Source organism: Accipiter gentilis, chromosome Z (assembly GCF_929443795.1).
Source record: "Accipiter gentilis chromosome Z, bAccGen1.1, whole genome shotgun sequence".
NCBI classification, from domain to species: domain Eukaryota; kingdom Metazoa; phylum Chordata; class Aves; order Accipitriformes; family Accipitridae; genus Astur; species Astur gentilis.
In genome coordinates, this window is record NC_064919.1 from 37462518 (window position 1) to 37483126 (window position 20609).

General features: G+C 43.7%; 1 protein-coding gene across 4 annotated transcripts in view; it reads left to right on the forward strand.

The window, feature by feature from the left end:
* Nucleotides 1-16854: 16854 nt before the first annotated feature.
* The window catches only part of SLC12A2 (solute carrier family 12 member 2), a 71450-nt gene continuing 67695 nt past the window's right edge, over nucleotides 16855-20609 (forward strand). For all 4 annotated transcript variants that reach the window (XR_007505177.1, XM_049796457.1, XM_049796459.1 and 1 more), the window contains exon 1: nucleotides 16855-17555. Coding sequence is in view for 3 of the 4 variants with exons in the window: in XM_049796457.1 (XP_049652414.1) it covers nucleotides 16986-17555 (570 nt within the window). In the remaining variant the exon portion in view is untranslated. The remainder of the gene's footprint in view (nucleotides 17556-20609) is intronic.

The following is a 20609-nucleotide window of genomic DNA, read 5'->3' on the forward strand; positions in this document are numbered from 1 at the left end:
TCTCCAGGTCATCTTCAGCCACTGGAACTCTGGGCTGTAATAACTCTACTGCTTCCTTCCAAGAGAGAAAAAGAATCAAGAAGAAACTTGGACACACTGAATCCAGAGGCAAAAGTTTTATTTTCCAGTGGTAGCATCCTGTGTAAAACAGCTCTCTTCCCACAAACCGGGTGACAAAACTTGCCCTCTCCTATCTTTGCCTGACAGTCTGTGCAATCCCAGGTCTTGATGCAAGCACCAACACACCTCTTGGGTTTGTGTGCCAGCTACCTAATTTTACAAATTTTAAGAACTTGACTGGCTTATCTGCTCTCCATAGCTAGCAGAAGGAGTTATGACCCTCCAGGGGGTGGTTAGACCCTGGCTAGGACAATTGCCTTCCAGAAGTGCTCTCCCCACCAATTTCAGGCTGATTCTGGGAAGACAAGGTGCCCCAATCTGAATGGATCCATTCATTTCATGTGAATTGAGGCTTCTGTGCAGTAAAATAAACAAATTTCCTCAGAGAACGGGATTGCAAAACTAAAGGACTCTTGGAGTTAACCTTTAACTTGAATGGCTAAACCAGTGTTGTGTATACCAAGGATAGGCAAGTTCCCAGTGCTTCTGTAAGAAGTGGAAGAGAAGGTGCTTTGGCACAGTCAGGCTGTAGGATGTTGGCACTGGGAGGCAGTTCAGATGGAAGCTCTGGAAGAGGCTGTTCTGCTGCTGTCTTCGGGCAATTCCCACTTGGACTAGTCCTGCAATGCACACTACCCACAAGGAGAAATGAAGAATAAAAGCACTAAATTTATATACAGAGAATGGCTCTTTGCCTGCTAAAAGTTATGTTTATGCTGATATCTTTGTAAGCCCGGCAGTGGGGAGCAAAAGGAAGACCTGGCTCTAACTGACTGTGGGGAGGGAGAGAGAGGAAGCAATGGAAGAAAGGGAACAGCCTTATGCTAGCAAGAAAAGACTTGGGAGAGAAATGGGAAAGAGTTTTCCCTGCATGTTTTCCCAAGTCAGAATACCACTGAGGAAGCATCTATTTGATTTAGTTCTCTGAAGGCCGCTTGCACCCTAGAATCTTTGGCAATAATTTGACATACAAGGTAGTAAGACCTCTATTTACCAGGCATGAAAAAACAAAGTACAGCATTTCTGCCATGAAATTAAGAAGATAACAAATGACTGAGACCCAGTTAATCACATGGCTTATAATGTTTTGGGCAAATATATATGTGTACATATTTAATTTTCTAATACTGTACTGCCCAAATCAGAGTAACTGCCATAATTTATTCATATTTAACTGAAGAATCCCTACTTTCCTGCATAATAAATAAATAATAGTTTTTCTCAGTTTGCATTTCGAGCAAAGTTTTAATGCAGAAGTGCTGATATTTTATTTTCCTTACTTATCCATAGTGCCTATGAGTTACTGGCATATGTTTCAGCTAGTGTATTGTTGTGATGAACCTCTACAGCTATTTCTGAAAAATCACTATTTTGAAGAAATGGCTGTTCATATTGAGAAAATAAATCTTAGGAAAATAAACCTGGCATAAAGATAACAACTTACAGGCCCACTAACCAGATTCAGAACAAGGCAAAAGGGTATCTACTACCAAACCAGGCTCCAAACCTGACGAGAATTTGAAAAGAGGTGATAATATTTCACAGACAGGGCAGGACTGAAATAAACAGATTGATAATAAATTTTGACCTTGGGTTTTGTGGGTTTTTTTAAATAATAAATTAGCCAAGGATTTCAGCATTATTCAATTTTTATCAATTAGGTTAAAAAAGGCAGCACAATATAAATGTAAGTTAGAACTGAAACAATCTCACTACAGAATAATAGAAAAAATCAGCCAGCAGAATCTATGTTTTATCTCAGTACTGTGTTTTTCACAGTATCTGCAGAATGACTGCGCTGGTAAAAAATAGTTCTGAAATTTGACCTATGTCCAAGTCAGAATACAGGTGAAGAAATCAAGAGTGCCTTCAGTTGTGAGTCTGAAATGTTTAATGTTCAATATGACATTAGCCTGATTAAAACCATGAATTTTGGTACATCTGGATAGTACAGAAAGAGGAATGGAAACAGCTGCAAAAATTTAAAACATATTATGTACCGTGACTTTTCGTCCTGGATTTCTAAACTCTCTGCCTTTGGCCCTGACCTTTCCTTCCTGTGCATATTGGATAAACAAAGAATAAAATTTGTACTGCAGAACTCTCAGCGAATCATATTTGTATTTATAAGTCAGTTATCTTAAAAGAATTTTCATTCATCCACCAAAAGAATATTATTTATCAAAAGACTATTTTTTTTCCAGAAAAGGACGGACTACATTATGCAAAGTATTCACAGCTAACAACAGTTTTAATGTAAAGTTGTTTTCTAATTTCATTGTCCTCAGTGGTAAAATCATTACAATATATGATGTTTTAAAGTCACCCTGGTTCCTTTGAGAAAATTCATCCCTTTTCTTTGGGAATAAATTGATATATTGTGGTTTTTTTAATTGAAAAAGGTTTAATGAAATAGCGTAAGAAATCTGGTTGAAGAGAAGATATGAATGCACGCAAGATGATTCAACTATGAAATAAAAGTTGCAGGTTTCACAGAGCACTGCTAAGTATAAGTTTTCAGATAGTCTTATTAGGGAAGGCCTTTCTAGTGTCTTCCATATATTTAATAATGCCTACATTTTAGTACCAAAATACCATGGTAATCTTTCATAAATTGTCAAGGCCATTTATTTGTGTATAGTTGCCAAATGTCTGAGATGTCCACACTTGATCAACCTATTGACAGGGAATCAAGGAACGAGTGGAGTTACAAGCACTGCCTTCCAAAATGCCATATTCAGCATCTATCTATTTGATATGCTAAAACAAGAAAACACCTGCTCTCCTGTTGGAACATGAAATTGGTACATTAATAGTCTAACTGAATAGATACAATTGTCAATTTAGCAAAGTAATGGTGGCATCCATGTTCTAACAGAAGTAGAAATTTTGAAAAAAAATTTTTTTTTGGCCTAATATTATATTTCTGAAGCTTATATTCCCCTTCACACAAAATAGGCTGTTATTTCCTGCAATATCTGTAATTAGAATTTAAAATTTACCAAGATTTTCCCCCAAATAATATGCAGACGATTTCCTTATATTTAATATGAGAACAAGCTACAATGCCTATGGATGGACAGTTCTGTTGCACATGACAGTGTATGTTCATCTGACGAGGAGTTATAGTGTCAAATAGAAAAACTTGTATGAATCTTTTATGGACTTCACTGTCTGTGGCTTACAGCTAGGCTCAGTTGCTAGAAAAATAAATCCAAGGAACTTCAATGTAGGTGTCATTACTCAATGCTATTTCCAGTTTCTATTAAATACACTTCCATACAAAAAAGAGCAACTAAATAAATACCCTCAGTGAAAATATTTAAACATGGCTGGTGAGAGGTAAAATATTTCAATCTGGAACTCTAAAACTCCTCGTTAGCTTCCTTTTTTTTAAAAATTTTTTACCATTTTTTCTGTGGACAAAACTGCAAAATAATGATTAATTAGGGATTTCTTTTAGCAATCTACCTCTGTTTGGCATGGCTTAAACAAACTGCTTGACCTTAGTGGACGTGGACAAGTTTAATGCTAAGTACACTCTTCAGTGCCTTGCTGAATAGCAAAGGACATAAACACACACTTACATAATTTGCTAAGTTGGGTGTCTAGCTATGTATAAAATATAGCTATTCAATTAAAAAGCTATATTATACATCCATTTATTTCAATACCATACAGGTCATTAAGCAGTTTTTAAAATTCAGTGGCCTAGAGGAATACTGACAACTATAATCTGGGGTCTGCTACCCTTCAGCCTGCTAAGACCCAAGCTGTTATTACTGGACAAAGACCAAGAAGAAAGACAGAAGCAAAACAACGTAAGAAATATAAAAGAGAATACTAGCAATAGCTTTAGGAGAAATAATCAGATAGGGATTCAAAATTTCACTTGTCAATGAGACAAGACAGTGACAGAATGGAGACAAATTCTCCTCTTAGGTGTGTCTTTGCTATGGGAGGTAGCTGGTTACACAAAGATCAACCTTGTGAGGTTTGTCATTTCAGGGCCAACCAAGAGGACAAAAATAATGAAGAATCAGTTTCATTTCCATTACAAAACAAAAATAGTCTTTTAAGACATCATACCATGCAGGGATAGGAGGAAAAACAACTGCTCCAGACTAAAGAGGTAACAAGAAATATTGAGGAATGAAAAGAGACAAATTTAGATATTTTTGCATTTTTATATTCTAGTTGAGAAGGATAACCAGATCTCACAATTAGAGCATGTGCAGAGACAGCTGCAGGGAAGTATTTCTACTGCATTTCCTTCCAGCTCATTCTGAAAGATTAAGGAGTGCCTGTGATATTAATTCCCTTTGACATAAATGCATGATGACAATAGACTGCAATGTGTAGGGGTGATGCTTGCCATATGTTTTCTGACAGGGTTGAAGTAGCTATTTTTGAAACTGAATAAAACAAATGTTACAATATGACAAGTGGGATAGAAATGAGCTATAGTTACAGCAGAAGTTCTCCTTCTTGGTCTAAATGAACTGTTTACAGGATGTTTTGAAAATATGAACAGGTTAACCAGTCAAGGCAGGAGCAAGTTGGTATCTCTTTTGCCGGAGTTTTATCTACCTTTCATCAAGGGGGAAGAAAATCAAAAGAGTAGATTCTGTTTTGAACATTCCTACCAGAATTGCATCAGATTTTGTACCGCCAGTTTAGTTTTCCAGAATTTATAAAGGTAACTGATGACCACTTTTGCCGCCAGCTGCCTTTGAATAGGGGTGTTTTCCCAGGAGCAAAAGCACTGTATAAATTGAGATAATGCAAACATCATCTGGAAACCTAGTCCCTAACAGTGACCGGTGCCAGGAGTGACATGAGGAAATTCAGAGCAGCAATTAATACACTGATGTGCGGAGACATTCTTTCTAATTCTTGTTAGAGTTCACTTATACTTTCACAGAAACAGATGAAGATCTTCAAAATTTTCTTCTACCTGAAAACTGCTGATGTTTTTTATTGGTCATTTGAATTGGTAATCTTTTCTTCCCACCTACCTGTCTATGACATCAGCATCAACGAGTTCATTATGCTGTGTGTCATTACTTTTTAACTTAATTGGTTGTCTCATTCTAGCAGAAAGGTAGACTGTAGCTCCCTATTTTCTCTCTTCCACTGCCTCCCAGCATGCTGCACACACATACTAAGACCCTTTCTATTTGACCTCTCTGAAGAACCACAGCCTTTTCAGTCTCCCATTTCCCCACTTCTAAGTATTTTTATTCCTCTAAAACTGGAAATCTTTGTCTATTGCTGTATTTTTTTACGCAGACTAATCAATCAGAACTGTGTGATTTCAAATGGAGATGAGTGACCGATTAACTATTATTATAACAATTTACTGTGGTTTTATTCCTTTTTTAACTGCTGCTGCACCATGATAGGGGTTTTCATTAAGCTATGTTAACATAATTTAGATTTTTTTTTCTTTGATTTATTCATGTTTACTTAGAAGTACCATGTACATGCTATCTTTTCCAGTGAATTTTCATCAGCATTAAATTTCCTTAGCTCTCCCAGGGACCATTCATTCAGGTCACCCTGAACTTATCCCAGGGAAAAAGTTCAAAAATATTTTTAAGGATAAGAAGAAAAATGATTGGATTCTACCCAATATAAAGACATGGGGCTACATTTTTTTATAGAACTTTGGTGTAATGATTTTCAGAGCTTAGTGACAAACTCTTTGAAAGGATGCAGGTGAGTCACTATTAAGCATTTAAAGACTTCAAAAGTACATACAAAAATACCCCAAGAAAAAAGAACACTTGACCACAATATTTAGCATTGTTCAGGAATACAACAAATTATACAGCAATTTATCCTGTCAACATATCTTAAAAAGCCACACAAAGGACCTAAAACTAATATCTATAATGCAGTCTGTAGTTCTAAGACTGAAAGCAAGAGAAAAACAAGTGCATTACTACAAACCTGCATTTTCAGCTCCCACTACTTAGAAGATTATAATGGATTTGACTGCCTTTGGTATTAGTAATTTCCCCAATGAATCTGTGGGTGGAACAAAAATGTGGAAATGAAAACTGAGAGGGTATTGTATGTTCAAAATAACCACCTCCACTCACACAGAGTAGATTTGATTCAAGCTGTCATCTTTCCGTGCCTCAGTTTTCCCATTTATAAAATGGTTCAAGTCAGAATATGCTCTTTTACCACTATTAAACCACCTTAATCCCCTTGTGTTCCCATATTTATTTCCTCTTCTGAAGATGAAAGGAGAGAAATCATTATTAAAACTGCTTATGAGCAAGCTTACTTGATTTCTTCCCAGTGGCTGTGCTCCTAGGTTGCTATCACTCCAAAGGCTGTACACATGCTGGAACAGGGGACCCCTATACAGCCATCCTCACAGATGCCGTAAAAGTCTATCATCCTTGAGCAGTCACCCAGCATCTTATCCTCTGATGCCTACCAAAAATCATAAGCATCACAATTATATACCATACTTCTCCAAGTATTTGAATATGAATTAATGTTAAATGAGTAAGAGAGGATATTGGTGACATATGATAGAAGTAGTGTAATCTTCCTTTCCCATAACCTTAACTTCCTGAACAGGTAAACTCTTTAAACTCATAAAACATGAAAAAAAGTATAATGAGAAGGCAAATCACATTTTATGCTGCTGGCATATGGGAGATGTTTCATTTGCCATATCAGAGGAGGGTACAAAGATTTCCATTCAAACAATTAGACTTTTTCCTCCAGTCTGAACTACTCAGTTTTAAGCAGTTATTTTACTCTACTTTGTCAAATACCTTTATAGCACCTATCAGTGAGAGCCTGGAGCAAAATTCTGCTTAGATTTCTAACCATCTTGAATAGCATCCTAGAATTAATGAGTAACCATCTTCCTGGCATAAATTTGGTAGTAGAAAGGAATGAAATATTCTTGCATTGCAGGAACATGTAGCACACATGAATCTCTTTGGCAGTGCCTACTCAGGTTCTCACTGTTGTTAAAATGCATGTTAGAACTTCTGTTGATGAGTGGTAGATCTCAGATCTAACTCAATTTGACTTAACTTCTATAAGGACAGCATACAGGACTTGGCAAGTTTAAGCTGTTGGGGTGCTGCATATAGAGTCTACTGTTTCCACATGAATATAATGCAAAGCAAGTATCGAGCTATGACTGGAATCAAGTAACAGCAAGCAGTAACAGTGAAAAACTCCTTAAGAAACACTCAAGCTAGTAGTGACACTTTACAAGCAAATCATGACAGTTTGGAACATGAGAGGTAGTAAAATTGTTTGAACAGCCATGTTCAAAAACCAGTAAAGTAAGTCTACACAAACCTGTCAACATCACTTGGACTACAGAGGCCGTGAATGCAAAATGTTCTGTTGATTTCTGTACTTTCCATTAGTTCTGGACTATTGTTTACAAGTATAACCTTACTTTGGAATCCTAGGATTTTCTTGTTTTCCTTTTTTGGAGAAAACTGTGTTGTAATCATCCAGATGTACAACAGTTGATCAATGTTTAAATTATGTATTTCACTCATTTTTGATCTGACAAAATAAAAATCAAATCATTTTGGACTAAGGAGGGTTGCTGCCCAGAGCTGGGGGGGACGTTGTGGGTGCAGGGGAAGAGCAGATTGGGTTCCCACGGGATTTATTACGGGATGTTGGGGGAGGAGCCAAAGGTGGGACAAGGGTGTTGAGGTGATCTGGGGAGGAGCAGGAGTGGCACAACGAGGGGCAAGGGGGCAAAAAGGGCCGGTGGCAGCTAAGTAGTTGGCGGGTGGGTACGCTTGTCAGCCATGCCCTGCGCCCGGCCAGCGCAGCCTGTCCCGGCTGCTCACCACAGTCCTTCTTCACTCTGTCCTGGGTGATGGCTCCGTGTGTGTGCACGCGTGTGTGTGCACGCACGTGTGTGTGTGTGTGCACATGTACACATGTGTGCACACATATGGGGTCCGAGTGCAGTGGCTGATGTCAGAGGGTGGGTGGGAGTCCCATGTCCGTGGTGCAGCGACCACAGTGGGTAGGGGTGCGCAAGCACCAGCGAGGATTGTGCTGGATGGGGTGCTGGGCTGGTGAAATGGCCAGGAGTGTGGGTGCAGGGGTGCCTGCCGGCAACAGTGCAAGGGGTTTGGCTATGGCACAAGACAGGCACAGCCAGCTTTGTGTGCATGTGCATGTGTGTGCACGTGTGTGTATGCGTGTGCGCATGTGTGTGTATGCGTGTGCAACAGTCTGTCGCAGCAGCTGGTTTAGAGCTGCAGCCTCAGCGATTTTATGTCCCAGTGCCAGCAACTGGGGAGACTGGGATCAAGGGGCAGCTCCTGGTCAGGCTGACAGTCTGAGCGGGCTGCCAGAGGGATCCACCTCATCCATACGTATGTGCATGTTGTCACTTGTGGACCCCTGTCCTGCTCTGCTGGGGAGGGGAGCAGGATGAGGCCCTTGGGGCAGACTGTGTCCGTGCAAGTGCTCCGGGTGTCTGTCTGATCCGTGTGTCCGGACACATGTACAGGTACCTATGTGGTATGTAACGTGTGCTCTGCGTGCGTCTGCCTGCTGGGAACGCACCTCCAGCCTTGCTGCTGGTTGGACCCGGGGATGTGTAGCTGAGCAGCCTCGCCTCTCCCAGGATCTTGGATCCAGCAGGATATATTTGCTCTGGTTTCCCATAAGAAATATTCAGGAAAAAAAAAAATTCTAAAATAACATATTATAAAAAGGCACAACAAAAACTAAGTGTTTTCCAAATGCTAAATGAAGTAGGCAAGGTGAGAAAAAAACCAAAAGGATGACTACAGCATAAATTATTGCTAACTTCCACTCAATTTTGATAATGAGGGTTTATAGAACATTAAAGAAAAAAACTCTAAAAATAATTTAATGGACTGACTGTCATAATACAAGGACAATGAAAATAAAAGGACTGAAAATTAATTGTATGAGTAGAATGTGGTTAGCTGGCTTGAGCTTCTGGAAATATACACATCTTGTCTGTCGGCACTGGTGGGCTGCTGGCCAACCTACTTCATTAGGCTTCTTTCTATAGTGGATGTCTACTCCAAAGGACATCCACTTCAGAAGCCACTGAATGGGATACAAAGATGTGGAAGTTATTTCTTCTTCAAGAAAAACAATTAAGTAACCAAACAAAAAAAAATAGCACTTTGAAAAGGAAAAAACGAGAAACAGAAATCACTTAGATACACCCCTGAAGCGTAAAGTAGTTCCTCATCCCTGTATTCTGGCTATCTCATGTCTATGTATGGAGAATGATCTCCAGAAGTTTAATGTTTGAGATGACTTCTTGCACATAGTTCTACAGAGCAAAGAGATGAACTTAAGAAGGAATTGAATCATGCAAAATGGACTCAGTTAATGCAGAGAAGTCAGGAAGGAAGTATCAGAACAGGTTCCTACCTCACAGAGAAATTAGATAGGAGGATCTCAGGTGAGAGAGACACTGTAAGCTCTGTCCTGAGCTACTTGTCTGCAATCTGCATGCAAGGTTTGGAATCAGAATTAGTAGTCTGTGGTCTGGACTGAACAGTTACTGAGCATTCAGGCTGTCCACTTTACATTTGAGCAGCAACCTCAGTGCTACCCTGCAGCTTTGTCTACCATAAAATTTCTTAGAGAGAGATTCAGACACATTTAGAAGTGACTAAAACTAGAAACATAACAAAATGAATTAATGAAGAGTATCATTTTCCTTTGAAGATACACTGGACTGCACAAAAAGCCCGTTTGTTTGTTTGTTTGCTTATTTACATTTCCAGAATTGTTGAAATATGTTCATCTATATTCTCAAGTTTTTCTTGATGTAACTGCCTATAACCACAGCAGTTTAAGATAACAAACTCCATCTCCCCTTTGAACGATTTCTTCTTCCTAATGCATGTACATACACACTGCAATTTTCAAATGCTGGGCAAAAAAAGGGATGAGTCAGACATTAAGTGCTTTGGTTGATATGTGATAATTAAAGTCCATAATTATAAGGTCTTTACATTTAATTTCACTTTGTCACATGTAGACCTTGGCAACGGTTTCTAGAGCCTGTGGGGCTTCGCTGGTCTCAACTGGACTGATAGGGGCACAGGATGAAAGGCAGAACCTTAAAGATAAACCAGCATCCTAAAACTAGACATGGTAACTCACAAACTCAGGGCAGGGAGCAGGTGCTGAATGTTCTTCCTCCATCTACCAAAAGAGCACAGCATCTTGTAAAAACTTCCATTTCTGGATGGACATGAGATATACTTCGACCTCCCTCCTAAATAAATACATTGCTAAGAGAGTATTGAAAATTGAAGTCCTTTGAAGAAGCTATCAAAAACTTACCTTGCATGTCAGTCTTAAAACTGAGAATGTTAGAAATACTCAAATATTAGAAATAACTAGAGTCATTATGGAGGTACTCTCATTACCACCTGGTCAGTAAAAACAAGGCAGTGTTGTATTAGGACAGAGGAATATTGAAGACACACACAGACACATTAAAAGCATGGCTGGAACAAGAAAGGCCCCTGAAACAGATTGTTCCACCACGACATCCAGCTGCCAGCAAATGGGTTTCATTTCTAAGTGTCTTAATCATAGGATTTATCTGGCAGCCTTTCAGAAGTGTTGCTGCAATTACGTTTTTTTCTTGTAAGCTAGGATTAGTATAATACAAATACAGGTAAGTTGCCACATGACAATACAGCATTTGTTAGGACTTTATCCAGATTTCTGGGAAAAGGACAGTATTACTTAAACACTGATTTGGATTAACACCTGTAATAATTATAAAGGACACAATAAACAGCACAGTAGTAGAATACCAATATTAACTATGCCTCTATTTGTTATGAAACAAGAAGGAAAAAAGAAGGAAGGAAAGAAATAACCCTCATGGTTCAAGCAGTCCACACACAGTACCTGTTCCAAAATTTTAGCACCGAAGAACCACATTGCAACAGTGACTATCTTGCCTCGCAGAAACTAAAAGTATGTAAAACCCCCCAAATCCACCAGATGTATGATCAACAGAAAAAAATACAAAATGAGGAAGTTGGTCAAAGACAAAGCTGGAGAGAAGACCAAGAAGAGTTAGGTTCTTACAGGTGCTGATTGCTGAAAAATATAATTTTGGAAAGACAGAGCAAATTTACACCACCAATCAAGAATGACTTCAGAACGGTTGAGAGGAAGCAGGTACAGATAAACAGCAGGAACAAGGCAAGTTACTAGAAGAAAGAAGTACTCCCTCGAAAAGCTGAAGTTGTGTCCAAATATATTAAACCCAAACCAAAACAGAACATAAGCATGAGATGACTGCCCGAATAGAATATGCAGAAAAATTCAAAAAATGATTAAGAAATCATCCTTTACATGTATCTGGAATAGCAAATCCATCAAGAGTCTAAGGCCAATGGATGCCGAAGATATAAAAAGAGCACTCAGAGAAGATAAGGCCCTATCAGGCAGGCAAAATGAGTTCTTGTCATCTGCCCGCACTGTGGAAGAGGCAGGAGATGTTCCTCTACTGGAGCCCTTCTTTGCAAGGCATAAATTGGAGGGGTCTGCCCAAACAGTAACAAGGCAACAGGTCCAAATGGCACTCAGCCCTGAGCTGTAAAGGAACTCAAGGACGAAACTGCTGCATTAACTCTGATGCACAGCATCTTAAAGCTAGCTTTGTCCCTGAGGACATGAGCTTTGGAAATAAGATACCTATTTTTGATGATTTGAGGGGAGAGCTGTCAATCTACAGGCTTGTAAGTCTGGTGCCTGTCATCAGTCAAATCATGAAGAACTATAACAAAGCATAGAATCAGTGGACACATGGGCAAATATGATTTTGGGAGTGTCAGCACAGCTCTTGTACATTATGAGTACACCAGAGTTTTCTGAAGGCATTCACAAGCAAGTAGGTAAGATTTAGTTGAAACTATTTACATGGTTTTCTGAAACACTTTTGACAAGATCTCTTGACAAAGGCTTTTAAGGAAACTAAGGATCAATGAAATAAGAGGGAAGGTCCGTGTTTTCATAAATAGCTGATTTAAACACATGAAAGAGAATAGGACTAAGGGGTCTGTTTACACACTGAAAGGAGATGCACAGAGCACTCACAAGCTGAACACTGTGTGCACATCTCATAAAGGATCTGGTAGAACCAGAGAGGAGCAAGAATGTGTGAAACGGTGTCCACAGGAGCAAGGACTTAACTAGAGTTCTTCTGCTTGGAAAAGAGGCAAATGGGGGAGACCTAGTCAAGGTCTAAATGGCCACGATAGTCACAATTTCATAAAGTGGCTGCATTTTTCAAAATTTCACGTTACGTATCAAATGAGCACTATGGAGTATCTGGTGAAGCTGGCGAATAGCAAGTTCACAACAGAAAAAGGAGGCAGCTCCTCACACCACATTTACCAGGAAGTTTTACCAGGAACCAGGAAGTCCCTGCCAGAGGACATTAGGAAAGCTGCATAATGTCAGGGGGAAAACAGACAAGTTCGTGGAAGAGAAAGCCCCTCTGGCTTGCTTAGTCATGCCCTAGCTGCAAAATGTTGGAGGCTGGGAAAGTAATTGTAAGACCTGTACTTGCCCCGTTCTTAGCCAGTCTTTTGCTTGGTGGCAGGCTGGTTACTGGACTAAACAAACTCCTTGTCTGACCCCAAACAGCTGTTCTGTTCTAATCTTGTCACGTGGAGGTTCGTACAAATGTTAAACTCCTCTTACCGATGCTGACAGCCATTCTCATAGACCCTTCTGATGCCCCCCAGCGCCAGGAGGGTATGTCTGGTGATGAAAGGTACCTCTGATATTGGCAAGTAAGCCATTGAGCCATCTCATATTTTCTCCAGTAAGTGTACATATTATACATGTATAAATAAATGCAGATCCAATGTTCCTAAGTTTTTAAACTACCAAAACCAAAATTGGGATTTTCAGTAGTGCTTTTATGTCTTTGACAGGACGCCGAAACCACCCACAGGTCCTCCTGCCACACTTTGTAATGAAAAAAAAAATAATTGTTAACATTCTACTGTAAATAATCTTATCTAGAATTGGAGTAATTTACCGCTTACTTTCAGTTAATGTGTTATGTTTTTGTACACCCAGACTCCACTGTGTTAATATTTTAAGTAGCGGTATGTCAGAAACCATTAAATTAACAGCTTAAAGTGACTATTATTCCCCCCCCCCCCCCCCCCGGTCTTCAAACTATATTTTTTAGTATCAATGGCATTTTACTTGGCAGTAATTCTTTTATTCTCCTTTACTGTTACAGATTCTCTCACCCTTCTCACAGGCCATGTGAAGTCCCAGGACCTTTATGAAGACTTGGTCCATTTTCCTCTTACTCTTCTCAGTTTCCCATAGAGTGCCATTTCTTAACCTCCTTGAACCTTTTGGTTCTGAGGCCTGCATTTTCCTCATCCATCTTCTCATTCTTGGGGCCTCTATTTCCTTGTCTTTCATGGGGACTGTGGTAGCATTCTCAATTCTTTGCTTTCTTCAAAGTCAGTATTTAGCATTATCTCACATTACATTAGATGGATGCACATCACAAAATTTATTTGCTATGAAAGCAACACCTTATCTTTTTCTTTCATTTCTGTAAGGTTCTTCCTCGTGCAGAATCACCAGCCCCTGCTGCCTTTCCACTTAGGATGATGTACTCTTCTCCCTTTGGGCTTTTCTGTGCCCCATTTTCTTCCTATTAGTATACTCTTCCCACCCAGTTCCCTCTTCCTTCTTCTAAGAAGGAACCTCTTCTTGAAGCCTGAAGTGCAAGGGCTCCAACTGCCACCTCTTACGCTCAAAACAGTGCTTTGGCCTCCCTCAGTATGAGTGTGGCCAGGCTGATCACCGATTCTGGGGATGTAGAATTGCGGGACATGTTGAATGTTTGAGCATTGCACTGCAATACTACAAACAAAGATGAAAGAGGAACGGACATCAGGCAGGCTGTGGTGTGGGCCTTGCAGATGTAGCCAATACATGCCTAGCCATACATACAGAATGCTGTTTCATTTAAAATAGCTAAACATCATAACACAATCCCACCATCAACTGTATCATGAGTGTGGGATTTCACAAACTGCTTCCCTCCTCTTTCCCATTATTACTTATTTATACAGGAAACTGACAGAAATAACCATTTCCAAATCCAAATTGCTTCCAAACACCTTACCATATGACATTCTATGCAGGTGTTGATCATGCAGTGTCCGCTTATGCAAAACGTACACTGGAAGATTTTCTTTGCACATCATCTGCTGTTCTAGTGCTGTTTGCTTTCAATTCTGAACCAAAATCCTTTATTCTGACTTGTTCTCTTTACCATCCACTGTTTTTCAAGTCCTTGCTCCCTGACAAAAGTAAAAATTTCACCATGGTTTAATCTTTTATTTTCCAGTTCACTCACACTCTGAAAATTTGCTGAATCCTGTCTTTTTTAATCTGTTACTCTTGGCAGTTTTGGAGTCCATCAAGGAATTTCCCAAACAATTTTGAAGTATGTGACTTTTGTTCTTTTTCTAGAACAGTGTTTGAACAGGAAATCATGATCAGCATACCCATCTTTTCAATCTACTGAAATATCCTCAGCTCTTTTATGCATGTACACATCCCCAAAATTGAAATGCTTCTTCCTCTACGTAACTGTTAAGAAAAAGCAAGCTTTGTTTTATAACTCCGGTCCTCTTCTGTTGGATTATGTCGCCAAGTCTGCTGTTAATTTAAATAAAACAGTTGAGAGGTGTTGAGCTAGAAACTGGATGTTTTGGCACTCAGACTTTGGTAGACAGAGGGGGAAAATATACAAAACTGCACATCATTAGGAAAAAAGATGTGGAACCCAGAATTACCAACCAAAATGTTTTGAAATAAAGAAATGCCATTGCTTGAGAGGACTAACTTAAGTGAATGCTTGATTTAGCAACTAAGTACGGTAAAATTGTTTTGGCAACTGTTGCCCACCTCTCCTGCTATTCTGTGAGCTACTACCTTCAAGTATAAAGACAATAAAAAAGCATGATGAAAAACTGTTGGTGGATCCCTTTCTGATTTCTTGCTATGGGAGCTGAAAGATTTTGCCTGCATCTGAGGTTTCTCTTCTACAGCGTCAGGGCTAACCTCCCATGCTTTAATGGATTATCCAGACATATTAGGCTCCGCTAAGAGAGGGGAGGCAGAAGACTGCCTTTTTAAAAGAACTAACCACGTATACTTTTGGAGAAAGAGTAAAATTTAAGAGAACAGGGGTGAAGAGTTGCGACAGAGACACAGAAAAAGGCGCACGGCAGACATTATTACAGCACCCTCGGGAGAGATCTGGAGGCTGGAAGGTGGAACAGCGCTCAACCGACCACCTACTTTTGCTCTCCTCGTTTATTCCTCCTTCAAGGTACCGGTGGGCAGGCATTCCTGTGCATCCCCGGCATTTACTGGTCCACGCTTTCGCGCAGGCAGACATCTCGTCTTTACACTTGCTCATCCGAGCCGCGCATCCGGACGGTTTACACCCGGACAACGTCAAGGAGCAGCTAGGTGGCGTACGACAAAGATCAAGATGCGGCGGCTCACAGCGGGACTGGGGTTTTTGCAGGGTTGTGAGCAGGCGAGGAACCAGCACCGCCGGCCGTGGCCCCCGGCGGGCCCCAGAGCTACCCGGGCCTCGGAGCCCCGCGGCCGCCTACCCTCCATCCCGTGGACCGCCGCCCCCGCCCACGAAGCGCTTCGGGCTGCGACCGAGGGCGAGGAGGAGAGCGGGCAGCCGCCTCGCCCGCCATGTGCGGCGGGACGCTCTTCCTGCCGCGACGCCCCGAGCGGCCGGGGGGTGGGGGGGGCTGCTAGGCTGCCGCCGCGGCGGCGGGGGCGCGGGGCGGGGGTGACCGGCAGCAGGGCGGGGGGAAGCGCAAGCGTACCCGCAGCCCGCGGAGCCGGCGCTCCTCTCGCGAGATGTGGCGGCGGCGGCCGGCGGGCTAACAGGCTTTGACAGGCGGGCGAGCGCCGGAGCGCCGCGGCCCCCCCGCCCCTCCCCGGGCCGCCGCGGGGCGGATGCGGCGGCGGCGGCCATAATCTGGGCCGGGAGGAGCCGCCGTCGCCGCCCTCCCCGCGAGCGCTGCCGGCGGGCCGGGGAGCCGCGAGCGCCGCCGCCGCCGGGAGCGGGCGGAGCCTGGGGAGCGGGCGGCGCCGACGGTCCCCCCCCGCATCTCGCCTCCGCCCGAGCGGGGAAGCGAGCGGGCGCTGCGAGGCGACGCCGGCCGGTTCGCCTCCGAGTTCCTGCCTCCGCCGAGCGGGGATCAGGTGGAGCGGCAGGAGGGCGGGGGCGGGGAGGCGGGGGGCACCGGGGGGCCGCTTCCTTCTCGGATCTGCCACCCCACGCCGGCCGCCGGCCCCGCGCCGCTCCCTCCTGCTGAAGCCCCGGTGGGCTCGCCCGGCGCGGCCGCTCCTCCTCGCGTGTCGCTGTCAGAGCGGCGGGCGGCGCCTTGGCGTAGCGGGCGCGCTCGGGGGAAGGCGAGCGGGGGCAGGAAGGCGGCGGGAGCGGCGGGAGCCAGCGGCCGGTGCGGGGCGAGAGGGCGGCGGCGGCGGCGGGGCCGGGTCCTCCCCTGAGGGGGCGCGCGGCGGGGCAGGGGCCCTGGTCAGGGGGCGGTGGCCGCACCGGAGGCATCATCACCTGGCGCTGCGGCGGGGGGCGGGGGGGGCGGGGCGCGGCGCGGCGCCTGGCGTTGTCTGCGGCGCTGCAGCCCCGGGCGCTGGTTGGCGGTTTAAAGCAGCGGAGCCGCCGCCGCGAGGGGCGTTGAGAGCAGCGGGGACCGCCGCCGCGCGCAGTGCTCGTCCGGCGAGGAGCAGGCATGGAGGGCAAGCAGCAGCAGCTGCCGCCGCCCGCCTCCGGCGCGCCGGGAGCCGCTGGCGAGGAGCGGCGCCCGGAGGAGGGCAAGGATGCGGCGGGCGGCGGTGCGCTGGGCAGACCGCTGGGTCCCACGCCGAGCCAGAGCCGCTTCCAGGTGGACCTGGTGGCCGAGGGCGCCGGCCGCTCGGCCGAGGAGCCCCGCAAGGCGAGCGGGGAAGGCGGTGCGGCGGGGAAGGGCAGCGAGGAAGCCAAGGGCAGGTTTCGGGTGAACTTCGTGGACCCGGCGGCCGGCGACGAGAGCCCCGGCGAGCCGGGGGGCGGCAGCTCGGAGGGCGGCAATGTCAGCTTCCAGAACGGCGGCGACACGGTGCTGAGCGAGGGCAGCCTCCACTCCGGCGGGCACCACCACTACTACTACGACACCCACACCAACACCTATTACCTGCGCACCTTCGGCCACAACACCATGGACGCCGTGCCCCGCATCGACCACTACCGCCACACGGCCGCCGACCTGGGCGAGAAGCTCCTCCGGCCCAGCCTGGCCGAGCTACACGATGAACTGGACAAGGTGAGCGGCTGCTGCCTACCCCCCCCCCCCCTGTCCCGTCCCGTTCCCCCACCATCACCCCGCCAAATCCCCGGCGGTCCCCGGGCCGGGCGGGGACCGGCCCCGGCTCTGGCCTTGTGTGTCCCGTCCGCCCCCGCCGCCTCCCTGGGGCTGCGCTCGGCGCTTGTGCGCCCCGGGCCGTGCGGGTGCTCGGTGCAGGTCGGCAGCGGTGGGAGGTAAAAAAACCTGAAACCTCGCTGAGCCTCGAGGAGGCGCAAACAGCGCGGATGCATCGGGTCGCTTGCGTCTATTTTTTTGTTTTGTTTTGTTTTCGTGACGCAGTGAGGTGTCGTGTCCATTCCCCCCCCCGGCCCCCCCCCCCCCCCCCCCCCGCATATTTCTGGGAGATGGTCCCCATGGTGAGAGGCAGTTACAGCTGGAGATCTGCGGGGCAAACGTTTTTGCTGTAACTGAAACAGACGCAGCGGTTTTCTGCTTCTGGTCCATATCGCCTTCACCAGATAGGGAATTCGGGATCTGCAAGAAGTACTAGTTTGGGAAGGGGAATGAAATTTTTGGAAGAGATTCTGGGGGCGGGGGGGTGGGGTGGGGGGGTGGGATAAAGAAGGATGCGCTCACTTTCGGTAGTGACAAGAGCTGGAAACGCATGCCTCTTCCCTGTGCACGCAGTGCCGAACCAAACCGCCTTCTGGCGTGATGCAGAAGGCTGCACAGATACAGCCGAGGCTCCTTCTCCTTAAGGAGTCTTTTCAGTCGTGCTGAGTAGCCCTGCGTGTGAGGGCGTCACGGTCAAGGCTTCAGAAATTCTGAATCTGTGCATGTCAAGCTTTTTCTGTTTTGAACTATGCAGTATGTTACTGGAGACAAGTTGCAGTGAAAGCTTATTTGCATTGCAGGCAGTCTTTATTAAAGGCAAGCTTTAGCTGAATTTGGAATTAATTTGATGTATTTTTTAGATCATGATTAAGCTATTAAATTATCATGACTAAACTAAAGCCAGATCAAACCATTGCAATGCTGTTTTCTTGCAGTCTGAAAACCGCCTCTTGGTATTCAGCTGCGCTCTAAGAAGTCTGTGTTCTATATAGATTTTTCTGTTGGGTTTAGGGAAATAAAGGAACACGTGGGCCACATCCTAATGAAGCAAAGAATATTCTGTTTCCAGAACTTTTTTCATCCCACCTTTTACTCCTTATAGGTGGAGTTCCATGAGAAAATATATGTTCTTTTGAGACTGTCTTGTTTCACGCCATTTTTAGGCAGCTCAGTGCATCTGCACTGGTCTGTGGGGATTTTTCGGTGATTCTTGAAGTGTGTCTTTCGAAACCGATTTTTCATCTGTTTTGGTAGAAATAACTGCTTGGTGTGCTATAGAGATACTTCCTTGCAACATCTAAGATTAGATATCTAAATAATTACTAACTGTAACAGCAAATTACTTTTGCCTTTCAGGTCCACTCCGAATGGAGTTAAATAATGTTCTATACTCTGATCCTAAGTTAGTATGGAATGGAAGTTGGCAATTACTGTCTTGTGCATGGAGTTAGATATGCTATAAATAAGCCACATAGCATATGTGAAAACATACTTGTTTTTTTTCTTTTTTTGACACCACCCCCGCCCCTTCCCCCCCAGTTTCTGAGTCCTGATCCATGATGGGATGACCAGGTTGTTAGATACTCTGTTCTGTAAGCAGAACATTACTTGAATTGCCAAGCTTAGCAGATATGTTTTTGGTGTGTTTATATTGCAGCAGTCAAGAAGGCTCTTTATGACCCCATTAAGATATTGCAGAATCTAACTTATTCTGGAACTATAGTTTCTAAAAGTTTTAATTTCTTCATAAAGGATAAATGCATGGTAAGCTATTTTCTTGGTAGGTTGTGGCATAGAGGAGCTGTAGATGACCTAATTACAGGATCATTATCAGAACAGTTTCATTGTGAGCATTAATTTCTCAAATGTCCTGAAATGTCATGAATTTGTTCTGCAGTATAGATAGGTGTCTAAATGAAGATTTTTTTTTTAGCCATGTCCTGTCTGCTGTGCCCCCCTCCCCTCCCCCCAAACCACCCAACATTGGGGATGGAATATGCAATTTCAGTTACATTTGATATTATACTTAAGTATAAATTTTAAAAACTCATAGTATAAACTTAAGAAGTTAAGTTGAAGTTCTGCATAGTAACTCAGCTGTTCTGTAGGAGGATGTTTCATTTCCAAAGCAATTAGCGTGTTAGCATTTAGGCTTACATGAAGAAGGGAAGCAATTGTTTTCACTTCAGACTTTAGCAAAACAGTTTGCAAGATAAAGTCGAGAACACAAAAGCTTTTAATAAGGGTGTGTCCTGCATTCTAGTAACATTGGATACTTATATTTTTCCCAGTTTCTGGAGTATAAAATATACCACATCTATGATTATGTGCTTGATTTCTGGCCACAGAGTGCTGGTAACTTTTAAATCATGATGGTGCCATACTTTTATATGAAAGATGTTCACAAAGCCATTGTGCTTTTTCCATTGTGTTTCAGGGGGCTTAGTGTCTCCATTCCCAAAATTACTTCAGTACCTGCTGACTAACAGTAATGGTCTCTAGTGTTGAATAATACTATGCTTTAAGGAGGATATTTCACTGACTTCCAAGAACTTGAAAAATTAAGCTTGCTCTTTAGCTGTGGCTTATGTACTAAATTATCTTGTACAGCATGTATGTCAAAGACTTAGGGCACCTGGTATAAACAACCTACCTAGTACCTTTACATAAAATTTGCACTCTGTAAAGACCTATTGTTATGCCCCTGCTTCTTGACCCAGTGCATCAAGGTTGGCAGTTATTTTGTGTTAAGGCTGATCCAAAAGTGTGTTCACTAGATGTGTGGTTCACTGCTTTGAATGTAGTAATTTCATCCTGCAGTTAGTTTGTGCTATTCTTTTTTCCTTTTAAAAGGTAAATAAATAGTGAGGCAGTGTTGCAGTAATGTTGATGCTAGTGCCAATTACAGAACAGATTCTTTTTTTCCTTAGTTTTGTTTACAGGTTTCATCTGTCTTAA